Source organism: Falco naumanni, chromosome 11 (genome assembly GCF_017639655.2).
Source record: "Falco naumanni isolate bFalNau1 chromosome 11, bFalNau1.pat, whole genome shotgun sequence".
Classification (NCBI taxonomy): Eukaryota; Metazoa; Chordata; class Aves; order Falconiformes; family Falconidae; genus Falco; species Falco naumanni.
This window is the reverse complement of record NC_054064.1, coordinates 21,990,805-22,013,733: the sequence shown is the minus strand read 5'-3', so window position 1 is coordinate 22,013,733 and position 22,929 is coordinate 21,990,805. Positions and strand designations below refer to the sequence as shown.

General features: G+C 38.5%; 1 protein-coding gene across 2 annotated transcripts in view; it reads left to right on the top strand.

Moving 5' to 3' along the window:
* The window catches only part of AK5 (adenylate kinase 5), a 102,024-nt gene that overhangs the window by 70,835 nt on the left and 8,260 nt on the right, over window positions 1-22,929 (top strand). For both annotated transcript variants that reach the window (XM_040610128.1, XM_040610126.1), the window contains exons 9-13: window positions 2,107-2,149; window positions 3,248-3,292; window positions 12,545-12,708; window positions 13,749-13,865; window positions 17,826-18,014. In XM_040610128.1, the coding sequence (XP_040466062.1) occupies window positions 2,107-2,149; window positions 3,248-3,292; window positions 12,545-12,708; window positions 13,749-13,865; window positions 17,826-18,014 (558 nt within the window). The remainder of the gene's footprint in view (window positions 1-2,106; window positions 2,150-3,247; window positions 3,293-12,544; window positions 12,709-13,748; window positions 13,866-17,825; window positions 18,015-22,929) is intronic.

Below are 22,929 nucleotides of genomic sequence, written 5' to 3'. Positions count from 1 at the left end.
TGCTGTTCAATTCTGTCTGAGAAAATGTTTTGTATGGAATAACCTCTCTGAAATAGGGGGAAGCTTATTTTGTCATGGAAGTTCAGCAGAGCTGGTGGTCCCACTCACATCAAGCTGTGTACTGAGTTGGCTTACAGAATTACGATACAGATGCCCTGTGGAAAAAAAAAGCAATTCTTTTGAAAACTATTTCTGCACCTGAAGAGTGAGAAGTTACAGATATAAACAGAACTCATTATTTTGATGTTCTGGGTTCTGATCTCACTGTCACACTTCCTGTTTACCTACTTTTGAGTTGTAATTAAAATTCACTTTAATGGCTTTGCATAGCACTTGTTCCTTATCCAAACATAGCTTGTTGGTTAGCTAACTTATTGTTCTATTAAAGCAGATGTGGTCATGGTCAAATAAAAGCAGCTGCTGGATTATTTAGCTTCATTTCTGTCTGTAGTTTTTGCATATTTCAGCTCTTACAAATTAGAGCTGTTCCTGACTTAAACTGAACTTTATTATCACCTGCTGCTCTGAGCAGTCCACCAGGGTTACGGAAGAAGTTTCATTCTGCAATTACAGAGGAGAGCAAGGAGCAATACTTGAAAGAAGTAATGCCTCTTTCATTTGATTGTAAACTTGAGACTGTGATCTTGATTTTTAAAGAAACTTTACTCTTAAACTTTGTGTCTGAAATGATTTTGATCCATAAACTTTCAAAGGCTTGATAAGAAGCTGAATCTAAAACCAGGCCTTTTATATGTCATATATCCATTGCAGTGTCAAATATTCTATTGTATTATTACATCAAAGAAAAAGCATGGAGGGTTAATACTATCACTTGAATTGTAGGAAAGAGATTGATCACTCACTCATTTGAAAATGTTTTTTTCTTTCTGAAATACTTTCCTGCAAACTTTGTAGATCCAGTCGCTGTTTTAATTTTAGCACTGCTCTTTTTTTTTTCTTTTTTTTCTTCAAGATGTCAGTTCTCCTGCTGCAGTGTAATAGGCTGAGAATTACTGCGAATCAAAAAATTAAAATGTTCTATGTAGCCAGTGTAATGGTTCTTCAGCTTAATGAAGAGTACTTCTGTTTCAGCGATAATGGGAACACAAGGAGAAACTTGGAAGGGTAGTGCAAGAGCTTTGCAAGTTACAGTGGCCAGCAGCTTACCCATTCTATTCACTGTGCTGTTTGTTTCACTTTTATCTATTCATGCAAATATACAAGTTTCTAGCAGTGGCTATTTCTGACAGCATACTGAAGCAGAACTGTGAGAAACTACAGCTTGATAACCCTATGGTATTTTGAGAGGACTAGTATAATGTGTTCTGTGCAAATGGGCATGTTACTGTCAATGCTATTATTGATGTTTTATAGACTAAAGTATTGATGGTGTGAGTATATTGACACTACATAACCTAGACTATGTCCAGCATATATAAAACTCTGATTTGTAAGAGCAACAAAGAATTCCCACTCTGACACTCTTGCCGGCCAGTATTTGCAATTCCTTATTGTTGTACTATACTGTACATGACAAAATAATTCTAAGGGGCCGTGTATCAGGAAAAAAAAATATTCCAGTTTCTCCGTTTCCCTGGTGTAATCCCTATCTGTAGTTCAGCAGCCTTTGTAACAACTTGTAGCTGGTGGTGCATTCTCAAGGTAAACACATTCAACTTGTTTTAGACCAAAGACTAATTTCATCTTTATATTGGAGCACACTTCTAGAATTTACTCTGGTGTTGCTTTTCCACTACTAACAGCTTATCATACCATATTTACTTCAGAAGCAATTCAGCATGCACACTGGTTGCTTATTTATTTATTGTGCTGGAACTGTGCGGTTGGACACTGAAAAAGCTGTTCCATGCAAAAATAACATGGGCCAGTTAATCATCTCAAGTTATCTTGGGTTCTCCATGCTCATGTTCTACCAGCTGAAACAGTACCAACAGCATTTCTGTGACACTGTTAACTGTATCTCAACATAGATTAAAACTGAGTGGTTAGAATATGAAGAAGATATTAAAATATACAGATAAGCAGATATAAGAAGAAATGCAAGCTATGCAGAATGTTAATTTCAATTTGTCAATTAATTAACAGGAGGAGGATCAATCAAGTTTTTCTGGTTATGAGAGCACAGGAGGTGAGTTTCTTTTTCACTGTCATTTGCCGTTTAATTTTGAAACCTTTGATTTTCTCTTGTATTTAAATAGTTACTTAGAAAGTAAAGTGAATTCATGTTATTTATATTGTCAAAGTTATGCATCAAAGGATTTTATCATGTGAATTCTCTTTAAATGCAAGTTAAAGCTTGTAAAATACGTTTCAACACTCTTTAGGCCAGTAGATCCAAAATTATTAGAAAATATTGCTGTTAACCAGTATCAGTTCTTGTAGGTGTTTTCAGAAATTGGCAGTTATAAAGAGCTTGTTGGAAAGTATGAACCGCTAAGAGTGTAAGAGGAATGAAAGGATTAATCAAAACGTTTCATGGCTAATGAAATTATGTAATAAGAGATGTACATGCCACATAATAAAAAAGAAAATTGGATGTGGTAAATTTATGCATCTTCTAAGTGATTAAGTCAAAGACATAATCAAATTCCAGCAGGCTTAGATGGTGCAAGATTGCCTTCTGTACTGGTATAATCAGGCTAATGACTGGCACTCAGACTAGAAGGAGCTGCTTTTTTAAAAAATACAATTTCAGTGAAAAGCAAAGCTGCAGTACATAGTAGTACATAGTAGTTTTGGTGCTAAAATGACAGTAATACCTGGATTTAAGTTATGGTGATTATTATTTGGCTGAATCTGAGGCTCAGGTAAACTTAAGACTACAACTCAAATGTAGTGCACCAAATACAAAATCTGAATGGCACATGGACAAACTGCTATTGCAATTATAATGTAACAACACATTCAGAGAAATATGCAATGGCTCAGGAGGCACATTATTACATCAAGACACATTTGCTTCTCTTTTTCAAAGAGCTGATGTGTATATGCAAGGTCTAATTTTCAGGTAAAATATTTTTATCATATCTGCGGTGAGAACTACAGACTTGAGGGATAAATAGGCTTGTGGATGATAGTTCCTTTTGGAATGCATAACATTATAACAGAAATTAAATCTGGTGAAATCAGATCACCTTGCATAAGTGTTACACAATTCAGTGTGGGAAGTAGCCAAGATTAAAATTAGTAGCTCTTGCCAACTAAAGAAATTTTGTTTTCATTTTAGATTTTTCAGAAGATCTGAGGAAATCAAACATCATTTTTGTTGTTGGTAAGTAGAATTCCTAATTTAATTGCTACATTTGAAAATTACCATGTTATTTAGCTTTGATTGAAAGATTCCTTGTTTGGTTAAGAGTTATGTACAATGTTGGTTTAGTTTTTTGAAAGGGAGCTAGGATTTCCTATCATGTTATCAACCTCAGTCTGACCATGCTAACAAGAGTTGTGTAAAGCTTGGAACAGGAAGTATGTTTACGTGTGATCATATTCAAAATTACCTTAGGTCTTGTGCAGTTACAGTAGTGCTGTGTGATCTCCTACAGCAAAGCTGCCTCACCAGCATTACTTAAAATGTTAATAAACTGGATTTATAACTCAGAATTTTGAGGTTTAGGTGAAAAAAATAAATCAGGTCTTTTCACCTCTTTATGAAACAACTTTTCCTAAATACAGGTTACAGTTCTGCATGTGCTCAACATGCTGTTCAAGTCCATGGACTCATTGCCATGCATGATGCTTTGCGCATTCAAGGTTTACTTTATATTGCTTTTGGAAGTCCACAGAGGAAAAGGACCATGTTAATGCCCATTATTATGCTAATTAAATTTGTCACATTTATATAAACTTTGAACAGCATTTTAAAACAAATTATGACCAGTAAGATTTGTAAGGTTCAGCTTAAAGCTTGGTACTAATTACATGGAAAGAATAATTGCTTTTGTATCAAGCAGAGTTTTTCACAACTGCCTCACAGGATCTAAGTATAGATACCTAAATATGGGTGATTTTACTTAAAAGTCAGTCACTTCATGCATTCTTTTTCCTAATGAAAAAAAAAAGTGAATTCTTAAATTAGACATAAATGAATGGAAGTTTCATTTGGAATTCAGGAGACATCAAAAAAACCATCCTAGTACCAGCAGGCTGAGGTAGGTGATCCTTCCTCCCTATTCAGCACTGGCAAAGCTGCATCTGGAGTGCTGTTTCCAGTCTGGGCTCCCCAGAACAAGAGAGATAATGACTAACTGGAACAAGCCTGGTGCAGGACCGTAAAGGTGTCTGAGGAACAGGACTGTCTTTCGAATGAGGAGAGGTGAGAGAGCTGGGGCGCTTCAACCTGGAGAGTAGAAGGCCCTATGGGATCTTAATCAATATGTATAAATAACTGATGGGAGGGAATGAAGATGATGGAGCCAGAATCTTCTCAATAGTGCCCAGTGACAAGACAGAACAAAATGGGGGCAATTTAAAATACACGACATTCCATCTGAGCACAAGACAACACTTTTTTAGTGTGAGTGTGGTCAAACATTGGAACAGGTTGGCCAGAGAGACTATAAATTTCACCCCTAGAGATTTTCAGAACCCAACTGGATGCAGTCCTGAACAACCTGCTCTTGCTGACCCTGGTGTAACAGGGTTATTGGGCTAAATGATCCTGAGAAGTTCCTTCCAACCTAAAGGATTCTGTGAAAAGAAAGCATGTTTATGTGTTGTACTTTTATCTCACCCTATCTTATACAAAATACAAGTTTACTGAATTTATTGCAAAGCTATGGTGGATATTATGTGCTTGAAAAAGTAAAATTGGGTTATTGAAGAGTTCACTGGAGACTTTTCTTGAGTGAGAGATGCATAACACTTGATTTTCAGTCTTTAAGCAAACTAATTCCATGCTTACTGAAGTACATCTTCCTGCTGTTCACTACAGCAACAAATTTTCATTCTCTCTGCCTCGCACATCTTATTGGAAAATTAAGTTTGGGTTTGTACAAACACGTATTTTTTTTAAAAAAAGTGAAGATGCTCAAGGAATTGTGCCTCTGAAATTGTCCATAGTAAGGCTCATTTTTAATTTACCTCTGGACTTTTTCTTTTTCAAATAGTGTTTTTTAATTTTCATTTATCATTTTTTATAGGTCATCTAATACCCATCTTCCAGCTTAAAACTGAAAACACACCTTTTCCCTATTTATTCCTGCTCTTAAGTCTGTCTCAGACTTTCTAGTAAATGTTTCCTAAGAACAGAGGAAAATTCTGCTTAATCAAAATTCTAAGTTTTCTTTGCTGAAAATTTTATAATGAAAAGTTTTACTAAGTCTAAACATGTGTTACTTATCAAATTATGCAGAGCATTTTATACTTTTTCCCTAAAGACCCCCATTCCCACCCCATGTCCTTCCACCCCTGAAAAAGCTCCCTGAAATCTGATGTAAAGAGTGAGGTTATTTTACTTCTGGTGAGGTTTTGGTTTTTTTGAGGGGTGGGGGGTGCTTTGGTGTTGTTGGGTTTGTTGGGTTTTTTTGTGACTAATATGAGATCTTCGTGGTTGCTCACTTGGCTGCAAAATCTTGGCTTTACTCCATCTGGGTAGTGAGGGTAACTGATATTTCTCAGAGACAAATTTCTTGCTGCTGCTAGGTTGGAGTAGCCACAAGTTCTTTTTCCTTATGGCCTTTTTGGGCAGGTCAGTCTGCCCAAATCATTTGTTAACCCACGTGCACTCCAGGTTTATCATTATACACACTAGCCAAATGCAAACCATTTGCCTCAGCAGTGAAGTTATCTTACATGTCACTCAGGAGCTGAAGTCTGATCACTGTGAATTGTATGAGGACAAAAGAAAACTTTGAAGAAGCCTCACATGAGCAGAAGACTGTAAAGGGTGGGGAGGCGGGGGGGGCAGTAAGCACCACAGATTCCTCGTGATTAAGTACTCCATTGCAGCGGCCAGTGCTAGAAGTGTTCAGCCCATGATGCCTTGACTAGCAAGAAAGCAAAGAAGATCGTTGGAGCGTGCTGCTGTAGATACCCGATTGGGAAAAGCTGTCTCTGTCTCAGATGTCATTAGGAATGTTTATACATTACATGGATATATTCATAAGGAAAACAAGGTGCTTATAAAGATGTTTTAAAACTGGAGTTCAAAAGATGTACATTTGAAGTAGTTTACAAACTAATTGAAATACACACACCATCTGCCACTGCTGACAAATTGAGATACTGTTTATAAGGCAAGGGGGAAAAAAAGGAGATAATTCCATCCCCTACTAATTTCCCTTGAAAATTGTCCAAAAAGGGAAATAAAAAGATCTAATTAGCAAAGATTTACATTAGAGCTAATGTAGGAATTAACTGAAATAACAGTCAACTGGGGTTAATTAAGCAACAACGTCAATGTCTTTTTTCCAGACAGCAAAGCAGAGACATAGAACCAGAATGTCAAAAATATGGGAGATAACAGCAGGGTAATAAAAGAGGTAACAACAAGTTAAATTTGGCCTCTAAATTAAAATTCAAGAAAAAAAAAAACAGGTGCAAAAATGAATTTGGGGGATGCTGTAATATTCAAAACTTATGTAATTATTGCAAGTCACTTAAAAAGCCACAAAAACCCCCACCCTTCTTCATCAGAGCAACATGAAAATAAAATCTTAACCACAACGAACAATGTATGATTTTATCATTCTTAACTAATGCAGTACTCTCTATTGCATCCAAAGAATTGTCATATGTTACAAAGTTACTGGGAGCATTACTCCTCCTTTTCCTCTACGGGAGTTTCATAAAAAAGCCATATTTGGCTTTGGCTGAGGCTGAAACTAAGAGTTTTCAGGAATCTTTCTGCCCTTTGGATCAGAGGCAAACTCCCCATATACTCTTAAATGTGGTGTTTAAAAATCAGTCAGTGTGACCAATTTCCTCTGCAGAATCCTTGTCATATTCTTGCTGATGAACCAAAGCTGATAATGGTTTAAGCTCAGCGTAAGTAATTTCAGCTGACACTCTGAAGATACTGTCACCACCTATACTTACAGGTAGAACATTATCAGCTGCAGAGACTAGCTTCTTGTACATGCAAGAAAAACAAAACAAAACAAACCTCACAAACCCCAAACTTCTTCATTTGTCCAAGGTATGTCACATCTTTAACAACTTGATCTAACTTTGAATTTAACCCTGCTTTGAGTAGAGGGTATTACCAGATGCAGTCCTTTCCAACCTAAATTATGCTACAGTACCTGTAGCTACAGCTACAGTACCTAGAGCTCTTTCTACAATCAGATAGGCATAGGATGAGCAGTGCTGATAAATAAAACCCCAGGCAATCCAAATGCTAAATGTAGAAGCTAATGAAGGTTGCTTTCGCTGACTTTCCATGAAATGAACTCCATGTTTTTCTTTTAAGAGGAGTGAAGGCTCAGTGATATCCCAGGACATCGTATCACTCTGCCAACATGCGCATCAGGTTTTCTGATTAAAATCATCTTTCAGAAAAGAAAGAAGAAAAAGTTGAGTGTGTTGTGTTGCTATTTTTAAATAACAGCATCATTCCCATATGGTTTCACTTGGACTAAAATCATACGTGAACAAAAGCGAGGTGCTGTTGAGAAGCCTTCAAATGCCATATTCGAAGCTAAGGCTTGCTTTTATTTGTATAAACAATCTAAGTAGCACTGATAGAATTACCAAACTGATAAAGTCCTCCAAAATAATAGCTTGAATATAAGGATAACTTGACTGTTATTTTTATTTCACTTTTTACTGAGGCTCCATTGTGCAGCTAGATTTTCCCTGCAAGCACTTTCCCATGATACAGGGATGATACTCATTATGAAAATAAGTTCTAGAAATTGAAACATTTTAAAATGAATGGTGGGACTCTATTATAAATCCTGCTGCTGGCATTTTTATGTAAATGTTCATATTATTTTGGTATACGATAAACTCAAGATTTGGCAAGTTTAAAATAGAGACATCCCGGTCTGTCTGTATGACACTTATGCTTTATTAATATTTCTAGCAGCTGGTTCACAAACTGCTCCTATTGCTTGTTCCTGTCCCTGCTCACTCGCAGCAGCAGTCCCAGCCCCCTCTAGCATCATTAATTCATCTGCTTGTGATGTTGTGCTCTAGGCCAGACTGGTACATTTGAATCACGTGCCTAGGCTTGTGGTCTTTCATAGTGTGAGGGGGATTGGGGCATGAGGGAGAGCAGGTGTTAAGAGATTCAATTTCTTAAACTGAGATCTTTCACTGATCTGAGGCAGGCTGCAGCTGAACATTCAGAAGTGCTGCTTGGGCAGTTGTCACTTTCCCTACCCACTGAGACCACCCTTTTTCTCCCCTTGAAGTGCTGTCTGTGAAGCATTTCTGTAGCCAATAATTAAATGGGGAAAGGTGACCACCTAAGTCAGCAGTACTGCCAGGAAGTTACTTACCAGAAGATCCCCTCACACAGTTGCACAGGCAGCTGAATCAGCATAATGGAAGGAAAAACCATGCTAAGGGAGTGCTTAGACCTTTTAATCCAGCCTTGTCTACAGAAAAGCAATATACAGAACTGCATCTAATTTCTACACTCTGTCTAGTACCCTGGTTCCAAATTCTTGCTTACTATTTGTATCAAAGCACAAAGGGACACACAAAGGACTCAGTTTGCAAGAATAACTTCACTGACTGACACAATGTCCTTAATTTTTTAATCTGCAATTTTTTCTTTTTATGAAGTTAATGAATGAGCTTTAAAGCAAGATGTACTACCCTTAGCAATACTAGCATAATACAAAAGCATGCTAACATTGGAGAACTGCTGGTAGTTCTTTTACATTCTCCTGCAGGTCACAGCACACTTGTAAGTCCTCTGGCCATTTTCTAGACTTTAACTCTTTATCTTCAAGTCGTACATGAAAATTGGAAGACAACACTATTAATCTGAATAGCAAGTTACCATGAATCAGTCTGTCACTGGTTAGCATAATTTTTTTCCCCAAAATATACACAGGCAGAGTGAAAGATGACAGCACACATTAAAAAACAAGAGTATTCACAAAGAATCTTACTCCTTCACAACAAAAGCAGGGGTATATTTTCCTCCTCCTAACAACTGAGCTATTGGGAAAACTTCACTGCCGCTTTCAATGCCTCAAGTTTCTTCTGTTCGAAAAACAGCATAACAAGTTGCAGTGAGGCCTTCTTGACTGAAACATCTTTGTGTTAGCTTTTGTTACATTTTATATGCAGCTGTTGTTTCTTACAAACTTTCTTCAAGTAAATTTTTTCTTTTTTTTTAATTTTTTAGGAAAAAGCATAGATTTAATAAAGCCACCCTCTAAAATAAAAAATACAAAAATACACTACAAATTGATAGTAAGCCTCATGACTTCAGGGTTAATTTGGTGTTAAAGGTGCTTATGTAGCAGTCCTATAAGTATATACTCTGAGCAGGAAGGAAGTATCTAATGAGTAAGGAAATGTACTTTCACATTCTTTCCCACTTAAATAGCTTGTTTTCAGTCACATTAAATATTAGCCTTCAGAGGGAGACAAGACATTAATTAATACTTTAACTTCAAGCACCTAAAGTAATACTGGCATAAATGCCAAGTATGCGTTCAGCTCTCAGTGCTGAAATCCCTGGGGGCATTCAGCCTTTTTTCAAATCAAGCCAAGCAAGAACTGTGGTCTCATTTGTTGATAAGAAAGCACAAGACTTTACAAAGTGGGTCATATACATTTGTCAAGCAGCAGGATGCTTTGCTACTCATCAGATGATACTAAATTAATAGCAGTGGCCATAAGAATTACCAATTTCAGCATATAACCATTATTTAATTATGTCTTTTCCTCTTTAAAGAGCTCAGTATTTTCATCTCAGCTTTGTTGGAACTCTTCTGTAGAAAACAATCATGGTCAATTTTAATTAATATTTTGGAGGCACAGTAATTCTCATTATGGTGTATGCCCTGCATGTTGTGTCATTCTGGCAGCACACACTTTTACAATACTAATAGATAGAGGTATTATAAAAGCACATCAACTTTTCCAAGTATTTACCTGCTAAACAACCAAAAATTGTCCTTGTATTGTTATTTCTAAAAAGAGATCCAGTTTATTTAGTATATGAAGGGACATTATGAAATTTCTGGTTTGTATCTACATTCAGAAGAGAAACAGTTGTATAAGAAACAGAATAAAGTAATCTTTATAGCTGTTTTTTTCCTAATACTGTGCATATACACCAAGTAGATAGGATGAAATTGCTGCACTGCTAGTATATTTGAGGCTAGGAGATAGAATGTCTAAGCAAGCATATGCATACACAAAACTAATCTAAAAAACTCAAAACAGACCAGAAATAAAATTAATTGCCACTAGAGATATTTAATGGTCTTATTTCAGATAATTTGCCTATAATTTCTCTATATCTGTTTCTCTAGCCACTCTTATTTATTCCTTGTTTTCTTTCAATTGGTGCTTTTACAAAAGAATAACGCTCTTATTAAAGCAACAGAAAAATAACGTGCAACCTACATTAGCAAGAAAATGAGATGGTGACAAAGATATTTCTAGCTAAAATTGTAGCACAAGTGTGATTCTCACGCCACAGTTGGATAATTGTCTTTGTGAAGCTGAAGTAAAAAACTCCAGGTTATGGTAGACAAAACCATTCGTTTGATGCTACTGCCTCATGACCAGATTTTTATTCTCAGCTACAGTACTGTAACTTTTCTGAAAATTACATGCTCAGAGCAATTATTTCTTAAATTGAATACAAAAGTTAGAAGAAAGTTCAAGTCAGGAAGAGATGGCGCCAAATTCACTCCATTGTGAACATGTCACTCCTATATTTGTTCATGAAAAAATGAACAAAAAGGAAAATCATGTATTTTCTAGAATCTTAAACCCACATAGTAGAGCTGTGTAGTCATACTTGCAAGTACAACAGTTTGATACACATACAAGACACATGCTTAAAAAATTTAATAGAGAAGTTATCTTGATCTTGCCTCTCTTGATTTTTGAGCACTGTCTCCCTGCAAGGGTATAATTACCTCCTGCTACAGTAGGTTTTCTGAATAGATCCATCAGAGATTGTAAAAACGCTGCTACACACCTTTAATTTCTCCCCAAAGCCTGATATTGTCATAACAGAAATCTGCTGTCCCAGCCCCCCGCCAGCCCCACACCAACATGGCCCCTCAGCCCACCCTGCCCTGTTCAGCCCTCACAGGGCGCTCACCTCAGCTCTGGAGGCCACAGCTGCGGGATCCCCGAGAAGGAATTTCCATCATTTTCCATGGACTGCCCACCTCTCCAGCCAGGTCATGGTGGTGACTTGCTGCTCAGTAAGCAGCTGAAAGGGCATTTGGCATTCTTTGGGTCAGCCGTCAAGGTGAGGAAGGAAAAGCAGCCACCTCCACTGGAGAGGCAGGACAGGGCAACACCAGCACCTGCAGAGCAAGGAGGTGTCCAGAGCCTCTGAGGCAGCCCTGGGAAAAGGGCATTTGCAGAGAGGCATCCCAGAGAAACAGAGTTTGGGGACTGTAGGTGGTGGTGGTGGCGGCTCTCCTGTTGAAGGAGGCTTGAGACACCATTTCTGTTGGGAGGACAGCTGCAGTGTTCAGCCCTTCCCTCTCCACCTCTCCACAGGCCCCAGAGGCCCGGCCAGGCCGCAGGTGCTTTCCCTTCAGCAAGTGGAATAATCACGTGAGCAGCTTCACCTGAGCACCCTGCCCACTGACGGTTGGGCCTGGGCCAGGTTCGGAGGTGGCTTTCCAGCTGGGTGCAGCTGTGGGTGGTGGAGAGAGGCTGGTGATAAGGTGTCCACGTGCCCGCTGCGGCTGAGCACTTTGCTCTTACGCTTCCCTGCGGCACAAAGCACCAGCCGGCACTGCAGCCGCAGGGAGCGGCGTGGCCGAGCTGGCGGCGGGCTCTGGGGCAGCGGCAGACACGCTAGCACAGGGCAGCTTTCCAGCTCGAAGGGAAAGGGTGCAAGCACAGTGAAATTTTAAATTTTGCCATTAGCGCTTACCACAGTGCAAAGGGGCTTAGTGACTGTACACCTATGTGCATCCCATGTAACAGAGGCAGGTCTCACTATCTCTTCACCTGTACCTTTCCGTTCCATAAATGGGGGCAAAATACTTCCCTCGCAAGGACGCAGTGAACAGTAGTTTGCTAATATTTGTTGCAGCTATTAAGCTGAACGTATACTGAGTCAAATACCACTCCTCGCCGGCTGGCTGTTTCATGTTTTTCCTTTGCACAGCAATGGTGCTTGGGGAACAGTTTCTCTTCTGCAAGAGATTTCACACTGTTGTGGCTCCTCTGACTTCGGTATGCATTTTTGAGTCAGCAGTGTAGTGTATCAGAAGGGAATTATGTGACTTGTTCTACTGCACAGGGTGACTTTGCGGAAAGAAAAATAGCAAAATAGGCTCTCTTATCTATTTTCTCCCATTTGACAAAAGGCAGATATTTATTATTTTCTAATTCTAGATATTTTTCCCTCACAAAGGTGGGCCTGGCTCTGGCAAAGGTAGCCAATGCGAGCAGTTAGCCAAGAAATACGGATTTACTCACCTGTCCACTGGTGACCTTCTCCAAAATGAGTCATTGTCATTTTCAGAGAGAAGTAAATTGATCAAAGACATCATGGAATGTGGTGAACCTGTGCCTGGTGTAAGTGACAGTTTTGTTTGGGGCCCTAATGGTTAAACAAAGGCAGTGGGAGGTAGATTGTCTAAAAGGGTGGAAATAAGAGACTAGAGCTGGTGATTTCCATTTAAGTAAAATCAGTCTGCAACTTGAGGGAGAAGTTTCGTCATTGCCAGATCTGTGACACTTCTTTCCCCTTTTTATGCCAATATTTCTTTAATTTCAGACTCACATAGGCAACGAATTAGTCATGAAATACAGTGAGACAGATGCTGTGCTATGCATTGCAAAATTTAAGAACAAGTACATGAAACAGAAGCTGTATGTCCATTTTATAGCTTCACATTTCAGATTCAGAGCTGGTCTTCCTGGCAGCTATTCTAATTTACAATACCTGTGGCAGTTCCCTGCAGAGCTGGCTGACATCCCAGAGCAGCTGGCCTGCAGTTTACTGGAGACTATGAAGACAGAGCATTGTTCTCAGCTGGACTTGACTTGTACACGGCAGGTCCACAGCCCCAACTCTTGGTGGGTCTTCGGCGAGTGTAGCTAGATCATAGGATGTGTTTGTTAATGAAACATAGCGGCAGGTGCTGCTCAGGGGAACCTGAAAGGTGTGCTGAGGCTTGATTTTGATTGCTTTGCTCTTCAGTGTGTTTGGTCAGATGGAGTCTCTTACCACTTTCCATGTACTATAATTACATCAGTGACATAGCAAAATGCAATCAAATTCCAATCAGATTGCAAAATGCTGCCGCAGTACTCCAAAGTTTCACAAGTATTAACATTAATTTGGACACCACAAAATATTCCCAGGTATCCAGAAGGCACTTTGGGAACCCTTGGAAGGGTTGCAACACTGGATTTGTGTAGCATAGCTGGTCCTGAGAGGAGAAAAAGTAGAGTGCCCTGCTACCTGCAGGACAAGAAAAACACCTGCATTCACAGGACCTGCTTTTAGCAGAACAACGCAGTTCTCAAGGGCATAGGACTAAAGTCAGTGTAACAAACAAAGGTATCAATCTTTCTTATTAATTAACTAAGTCCCTTTCTTTCCAATTCAGGGTATTGTCCTAGAGTTACTGAAGGAAGCCATGGTTTCCAAGTTAGGGGACACAAAAGGATTCCTGATTGATGGGTATCCCCGGGACCTGAAAGAAGCAGAAGAGTTTGAGAGCAAGGTGACTATATAATCGTAACGCTGTTATAACTACCATTAAGATACAACTGTACTTCTGATGCTGCGTGGGTCCCCATCTTTAGCTGGTTGCAGCAGGAACGTGTAAAGAGCCAAACCAACAGCACTGTGCAGCTCATCACTGAAACTTTGGCACCCCATTAATATAGCAAGTCCAGCTTTTGCCCTCACCTACAGAGACTCTGTAATACCGGGATAAGTAAAGGCTGATTTTACCCAAATTTTATATAAATCAGGAACAATTCACATTTAGTGGAAAGCACTATTAGTTTTCTCATTCTGGTGGATGGCTGCTGTATTTCTCATTAAAATCTCATCAAGCACTGCTTGATTAGGTTCATAAAAAGCATGTATCTTCACAGCGATCTCTTTACCGTCGAGCCAGCTCTGCTAAAACTTGCTGCCACTTTGAAACAGCAAAACACAGATCTAATTTTTGTGATGAGTAACAGGTGGCATAGCCATAAAAAGAGTTTTGCAAGTGACTGTGTGGCAGTTCAAAGAGTTATCAGTTCCCTCAGTATGTGCTAAGACCTGTGAGAAGTCTCGGCTGTACATTTCTCAGCCTGCAGAAAACACTCTATATAAGCCCTATGAATGAATTTGCCTGTGTTTAGGAGAAAAGAAGCAGGGAACTAGGAGAAATAGTTAAGTATATATTCTATCATATTCCACTCCACAGATGTCCTGTAGAAGTTTGAAAGGTAACAGAACTTTAATGAATCATCTCTTTTCTCCCTGAACCTTTAGTTGCTTTATTTGATTACCACAAAAGCCTAGCAAGATTTAGGCATCAGAAGATGAACACAATAATGGGCAATAGGATTTGCTATTGAAGCCATACATGGAAGTTGATCTCTTAGTTCCTCTACTAAAATGCTACCACAGACTATTAGAAAGACATTGGGGAATTCTTTCATTTTGTGTAGAAGGAGGAACTATTTCAGCAGTGCTGCTTTTCTGGCAGGCGTGCATGTCATGTCCTGTGAACGCTGGTATATGCTATAAAGTAAGCCTTAGAGATTCCAGCGTTGTGGGCTGAGGCATTGCCAGGAAAACAAGTCTTGATGCATCCAATGCAAAAGCAGAGTCCCTTTCAGTTTCCGTTGGCACAGTAGCAGCAAAAGATCCTGTAGTCCTGAGCTGCTTTTGACTTTTAGAGTAAAAATACAAGGACCCCAAGTGGTAATTTTGAATGTGCTAAGTCGTCCCTGTTGTAACCATGTATCCACTTAAGTTTTCGCAGGGTGAACTTGGCAGGCTATAAGCTGCTTGGTTAAGTTAGTGATTTTTTTTAAAATGAGACATTACTGAGATAATGCTTTGCAAGTCTTTCTAAAGGGTGATGAGAAATTATTCCTACATTATAACTGAATGAAAAGAGATGGACATCAGGCTTTATTAATTAATGGCAGCAAAGTGCAAATGAATAATGCTACATATCTACATAATGTGTAAAAAGCATTATAATTGTTAACAAAAAGCTGTTTTATTTAGAAGACATCAGGAGTAGTGCTTATACTTAACAGCTTGACAGCCCTAAATAGAATTAGCTATGTAGAAACAGTTAATTCTTCAGCCAGTTTTGCCCATTCCTTTCTATAATATAACTGTACTTTTGTCTAGCCATAATTCTAGGGAAACATGTCTCTGTCCCCTCATTGGTCTTTCTGCTACATAAGTAGAAAACATTTTAAGCTCCACATCACCAGGTGGAAGATACTCACTAAGATGGAGTAAAGACCCAGTACATTAGAGTTGTTTGGCTTCTTGCAGATGTCTCCACAGCATGCACTATTTAAGCTAAATTGTGTCAGGAAAACAGTAATTTAAAAAAGAAAACAAGTAAAAAATGCTGTAATGTCTGATAGGGGCATTACATTACCTGGAAGAATTACAGTTCTGTAATATTTTGAATTCCAGGGAATAGCAACATTGAAACGTTTAAGAGAACCATATAGATTTTTCAAAAGTAAATGAGACCCACCCTGTCGAACAGGATACTATTATCTGATCCTACTAGTCAGTAGAGTCCTTCATATCCTCATTGTAAGGTGATGATATGGCCATAACTGATGAATGGAATCGTTGCTTATTTATTCTATTATAATTTAGAACAGACCATGGAATTCCTCACGTGGAGCTGTGAGGAAGTAACTTCTCACCATTCTAGTCCAATTATACAAAAAGGACTTTTGTTTAAATCATTGATTAAGCTCACATCTTTTTTTTTACTTCTCAGTCTAAGTCTCTTGCACTGTTAAAACCGCCTTGTTGGCTTTTTAAATCCCCAAACCCAATACTGCTGCTGCTAATAGCATTAATGTTTTCTGAGCTGTGTGGAAAAAATGGATGCATAAAAGCCTGTCATTGAGCTGTCTGACATAATCCCTTGTCTTCAGCTGTCTCTTAGAAAGTCATTAAGGTAGTAGATAGGTCACCGTAACCCAGACATCCTCAGTCAAATGAAGAAGGCCTAACATGAAATATTTACCTTTAGAATATTTCTTCCTTCAATGGCTGTCAACAAAGGTAGCAATGGCAATTTCTATATGTCAGTCATTTAGACTTTGCTGCAGCCATGGTAAAAGCATGAGTTTCTAATGGTCACTAGTGTGAAGAACAGTCGTCTTTTCTCAAGACTTCTCACTCTTCCCTAAAAGGTGTTCTCCACACATCCCTGCAAGAAAGGGAAGGAATGAGAAAAAGCCTGAGAGCGTCATTGAAGGATTTAATACATAACTGTATGGAAAAATTATCGCATTACTTTTCTCTGATCCTCTAACACCTCTATTTTACTTGACAGAGTAGAGTTTATCCCTTTAGACTCAGCCCAACAGTTGTTGATCAGACAAAACCTTGTGTCAGAGAAAGCTCTGCCTGAGTGTGGATGACAGAGTATATTGCAAGATTTATGCTAAATGACGTGTGTATTTTTCAGCATATAGGGGAAAGAATGATGGGGATTTGTGTTTAGAACTTCTGGCTCTCTCCTAAAATATTATAAGGAACATTCTGCTCTTTCTTGCCAGTTCTTTTTTGCCCATAAAGTACTGCAATATCTACAATGAAATGTAGATAGTGACATTTATTTATGAACCTTGCCAAGGCCTGGGAATAAAAAAATAAATAAATCCGTATTTATTTTCTTTATAGAAGGGAAAGATGCTCCCTTACGACTAGTTTGGCACTAGCCAAAAAGCATTAAATGGTGCTTATAGAATTCTCATAGAATTTGGAAATTACTCACCAATTGGAAAATGCAGAGAAATATATCACATCATGCCTTTATGGCACAGGTAGTAATGATGTAGAGTTACACTACAAATATTGACATAAAATAGTGTCTAACATAAAGTAATTCACAGGATGTATTCCTGTGAATACGTCCAATAACAAGCACTTGATGGTGTCCCTGAGCCTGTCTGTTGCTACTCATTTCTGTTTCAAGTGGGCACACTTAAATTTGGACATTTCTTTCTATTGCCTCTTGAAATTCTAAGCTATAGTTTACCACTCCCTGAATGAAAACACACTTTTCACAGATCAAACAAAGCAAAGGCTAGAAAAACAACTGTGTCAAGCATTCCATGAGGCCAGTGTTGTTTGCGTGAAACTTTTATCAAACAGTTGCAAATAATGAACAAACTTATGCTTGTCAGTCCAGGTAGCCAGAATTTTTCAGATCATAACTCAGTTTCTCTCTGTATGTGTAAAGCCCAATCAAGCACAGCCTTGATCCTGAATACCGGGATATCTAAGTGCTGCTACAATAAGAGGTGTTTGATAATAAGCATAATCTATGCATAGACAAATATGAAAAGTCATTTGGTAATAAATTCCTTGATTACTCTTGCCGTAGCATTTCTTTTTAAAATTATCCAAACAAAACCAGTTTACCAGGCCAGTGGTTTGGGTGCTTACAGTTTTGTTCTGTCTCTAGATTGGAGAACCAAAACTTGTGTTCTGCCTGGACTGCTCTGCAGAAGCCATGAGCAGTCGCCTTCTGATCAGAAATCAGAGCAGTCAGCAGTCTGATAGTGCTGAAACCATCAAGGAAGAAATCGAAAGCTATTACCAAGCATCAAAACCTATGATTGCATACTATGAAAAGAAGACACAGTTATGCAAGGTAAATCGCTTGACCTTTTTAATTAAATTACTGTTTGTTACTTCCATTATGTGAGCAATATTTGGAAAATACTGACACACCACCATTTATGAACTGTATTAGTTTCTGCACTTTCCAGTTCATTCTCATCTTACGCTTCCCTGGTTTGTTTGCAACTTTTACAAGCTTCTGAGTTCCACAGTACAATTTGAAAGAATAAAAACACAGATTTATCCTGAGCCTGAGAACATACACTGAATCACTACCTCATCTGTACAGAATCTCCTATTGAACATTAACGCTGGAAAGCTTTTCTTTAAGTATTAGGATTTATTTCTCTAAAAGGGCTTTCAGAATTAGGATGAAAGATTATGTTAATCCAAAGCCCTTTAGTTAAATTTTAAAAATTGACAGTGTATATCCTGAAATAAAACAGACTTGCAAACAAGAAAGATCTTTCTGCTGGAATAAGTGACATAGTTACTTTAATTTCAGTGAAATGCCTCAGTTTACACCTGCTCAGGATGTGATGTTTAAAGCATTCTTATTATTCTCTGATAGATGCTTCACAGAGAAGCCAGGCAAATTCCATCAGTGCAATTAACTGATGTACATGCTGGCCCATCTGTAAACTCATTTACATGGGATGTTTATATTTCTTTTTATATCTTTCTCTGCTCCTTCATGGCAACTGTCCCTTCAGCTACAGAAAGATCTACTCCTATTGGTCCTTCTTGTCCTAAATCCAAAGAATCCAATAATAGTTTCTGGAAATATTATGGGAGCTTTTTTCTAGAGTCTGTAGCAAACATGGAAATCACATACCTAAAACATTTCCCCTCTGCAATGTTCCTAAAAGAGAAACATGCAGCTAATTTATGCACCCATATCCTGACCTGAGAACAGAGTAAATGACATAGTCCTGAGAAAAATGATACACCACAGGAGAGTCCTGTTTGGTGTCCTTTGCTAACCCCACAATAAGTGCATAGAACTTAACTCTAAAGTGGCAGGAAAAAATATCCCCAATTAATTTTCTTTTTTAAGCTTAAGAACAATTGTCTGGTTTTATTTCTATTTTCTTTGGCAAGCTACCTTGACAACATGGCAAGGATGTGAATTCAGTACAATACACAATACACCAATACTGCGATGCAAAGGAAAACTGAGCTCTCTGTATGGCAAGGATCTTTTTCCAGTGAGCCATGCCTACCACAGTGTTTCTGTTTTTGAAGCATCAGGGAAGTGACAGTCCTAAAGAGAATGAAACTACATTAAATGCTTTCACACAGATTTTGTATTCGTGGTCTGCCTTATTTCACTTGACCTGGACTCTTCTTGCCCTTCTTTAATACTTCTGCTGCAAGTTTCTGCTCCATCTCCTATGCAACCTGTGCAATGGCAAAACATGCAGTCTTTTCTGGAAAGCTTATAGCTCATTAGCTCCTTAATGGACTTGCCTAGTCTATGGGTCAGAACTGGATACGTGCTTTGTAGTCTTTTATCATTACTTTGGGGGGCAACTGACATTGCATGGTAGAAAATATTTGTGTATTGCTTGAACAGTGCTTACACTGTTTTGTTACAGTGTGTGTACATTGTACTTGCTTCTGGTGAATGTAGGTGTTCAATGTACTTACATCTTCTGGGCAGAACTGCTGGGCATGAAAGCTCTGTAAAATCAGCTTCATAAACATTATCATGTAAAATGACCTTTTAAGGTTGAAAAATATGTTCTTTTTTTCTTGAACACAGGTACTCTGTATTGAAACGTGTGCCTCATCTGCTTTTCACTAAACTGATAAAATGCACATCTGCTATCAAAGGTGTGATTCCATTATGGATTTAAAGTAGGGAGATGCCTTCTCCCCCACTCAGCCCTCATGAGGTAGAGAAGTACATGCTCAGTTATTTATCAGTATTTAGAGAACACTGCCAAAATAGTCAGCAGAGGTAGACTTTTAAAATTAATCTTTCCAAGGCTGTCCTTGTCACCCCCAGCCAGCCTCAGGTACAAACGTGCAGCCCTGGTGCCTGTACAGCAAAGAGCAGAAGAAAATGTGGTTTCCATACAAGAAGCATGTTAAAATTTTATGTTCATGGATGAGAGAAGTGATTTTTTTTTAAAAAAAGTGTTGTTGAACATTTGTGGGAAGCTATGTTAAAGTTTACTTTGCACATACAGTAGAAGTGGAGAAGTAGGTCTGAGCACTCCCTTGCACAGGGCAGTTGACTTCAATAGCTATTCTGACCCAAATACTCCCTCAGTTCTGCAGTGGACAGTGCTGGAATGAAAAAAACGTTCAGTTTTGGAAATACACTAAATACTGTGAAACAAAGTGATTTCTTTTCTGGAAGTAATGCTTGTTTAGGAATTTTTTCTAGACAATTTTCCTGGATTAGTGAACTCAAAAGGTTTATTCATAGTCTGATTTAGTCAATGACACAACTCAAACATAGTGCCTGGCATAGCGGCATCCTTCCAGTGCCCGGCCCTGCTTTGAGCAGGAGGTTGGACTAGATGACCCACTGAGGTTCTTTCCAACCTGTATTATCACGTAAGCACACATCTTATAAACCTATACATTATTTGGCTCAACAATTTGAAAACTAAAGACAAAGAAGAAACAGCTGAGATTTGGTCAACAGCTGTTTTGAAACAAAAAGGGGTAGATAATGCAAAATGTGTAAATGTTAGCTTTGTGGGAAATTAAGAGAAAATAGACATTTAGGTTTACAGTTTTAAAACTATTTTAGCAGTGAATATGTTTAAGCTGCATGTGTTGAAAAAAGCAGAGAGTAAGGGGGAAATCTGCAATACGCAGGACACAGGGTTAGTTTCTTATTTATGGCAATGTATTTTACAAAGTGCTAAGCATTGACATCAACAGCCACTCTGATGTTCTCTGAATGAAGAAAGGAAATTCAGGTGGAAAGCAGAAAAACTATCAGTATTACTTCTGACTGCATTTTTTTTTGGTGTAGGCTAGGCTAAAATAGTCCTTGGGTTTTGTTATTTATAATATCATGTGCATACACAGAAGGCTGTGACTTCAGGCAGTCTAACATATTTAATATTTTTCTTCCTAGTTTTAATTATAACAGCACACGTTTTCAGCTTTGGGGATCTGTTCATTCCTAAGTGGGTTTTATTACTCTCCAGCACTGACCAGTGCTGGCTGAAGATGTTAATGCTTCTGTTAAGATGTTCCTGCCTCTGTAATTCTGCTCACGGAAAGAACTGTGTATATGCTTCCTAACCCATTTCAGGAAAAGCCACCAAAGTTAATTTACAAGCTTTTATTTGATTCGAAGACCCCTTAAAATAAATTATCTCATCTACATTGATGGATTTTTTAAAATAATCCATGGACCTTCATGTAACTACAGACCAGAGGCTTGTGCCCTCTTTCTCAGGCAAAGCTGGTGGGATCCAATAGCTTCAGGGAAGTGATGTCTTACCTGAAGGTGGTGTTTGCAGATCCAGATCAGTCTGTGATCCCAGAATAAGTGATCGCCGAAGCATCTGAAGAGAAGCTATTTAAGAAAGAAAGAGAAGCAGGATCTAAAAGAATCTTCAGTTGCCGCCTTCTGGAAAGTTACTCCTTCCCAAGCTTGTTTTTTCAACAGAAGCAGCTCTTCAGTGAAAGGCCCATATGAGCTCTATATCCCTTGAGATTCCAGCCGTACACTTTTTTAAGAATTCAGAGGAGTGTATCTTAAGGTTTTAAGAGGAATATTAGAGTCTAAATCCCACCTAACTGCCATGAAGATTCAGCATTAACCTTTTCTACCAGCTTACTGCAATGTGCGACTAAGCACCACTAATAATTGTAGGTGAAATAGTGTGTAAATGATCATGTTTTGTGGGGCTTAACTGTAGCACCCAGTCCCTGCTTTGCCACAGAAAAGAAAAACAAAATTATTAAATAGACTTGTTTAACAAGAAAATAGGGTTGGCATATTGGTATTACTTGATTTCTCCATTTTAAGCGTATTTAGGGCTGGGCGAAGTTTTCCACAATTGGGAACAGCACATAGCGATGGTGGTATGTGTTTAACTTGTCTTATGCAGCTAAAAGCTTCCAGTCCTGAATCAGGCAGATTAAATATGGAAATGTAAAATCCAGTCCTGAGCATAAGGCCAGTGAAAAGTCTGGTGTGGGAATTAGGTGTTGGATGAGCGCTCAGTGGAGAAGAAACTGATCCTTTGCTCCATGTCAAGGTGTGCCTTGAGAATACATTGTCAAATTAGCTTTCTTATTCTCTGCATTGCCGTGGGTGTTACAGCATGGATGGAAGGAGCCTAATAAACACAGCAGAGACAGAAAAACTCAAGTCTGGCCAAGCTTCCTCTGCAGTCATTAGGAATTCTCTCGTTGCTTTACTTGTACAGAAGAGACAAAGGTATATGATTGTAAGAACATTCCCATTTTAATCAATGGCCTTGTCTAAACCTAGAGTTGTTGTGCGTAGATGCATTCATAAATAACTAATATGATGTTTGGAAATGGAATATTTTTCCGTTCTGCTGATCTCTGAACAAGAACAGTGACCTGATGAAGCTGCCAAAAGATCAGGACTCTGTTTGAAATTTCCCTTTGACCAAGATTACCTGTCCATGTTTCTGCTCAGCAGTGGAAGTGTGAGGAATACACAAAGGCTGGAGACTTTGGGTGCAGATGAAACATCTGTGAACCTGACAGGAATAAATAATAGTGATCCTTCCAGCCATCCAGCTAAGCTTAAGAACTGTGATATAATTCACGGGGAATTATTTACAAGGGAAGATAAACTGACTGAAGAATGAAGGGCAAAGAATGACAGTGTCCTCTGCTCACTTTTCTGCTAAGGCATTAAGTTGCTGAATTGTGTTCTGGAATGTAAAGTAGTTGTAACAGTAAATTAGAAATTTTCCAATTTTTTTAAAAATCAT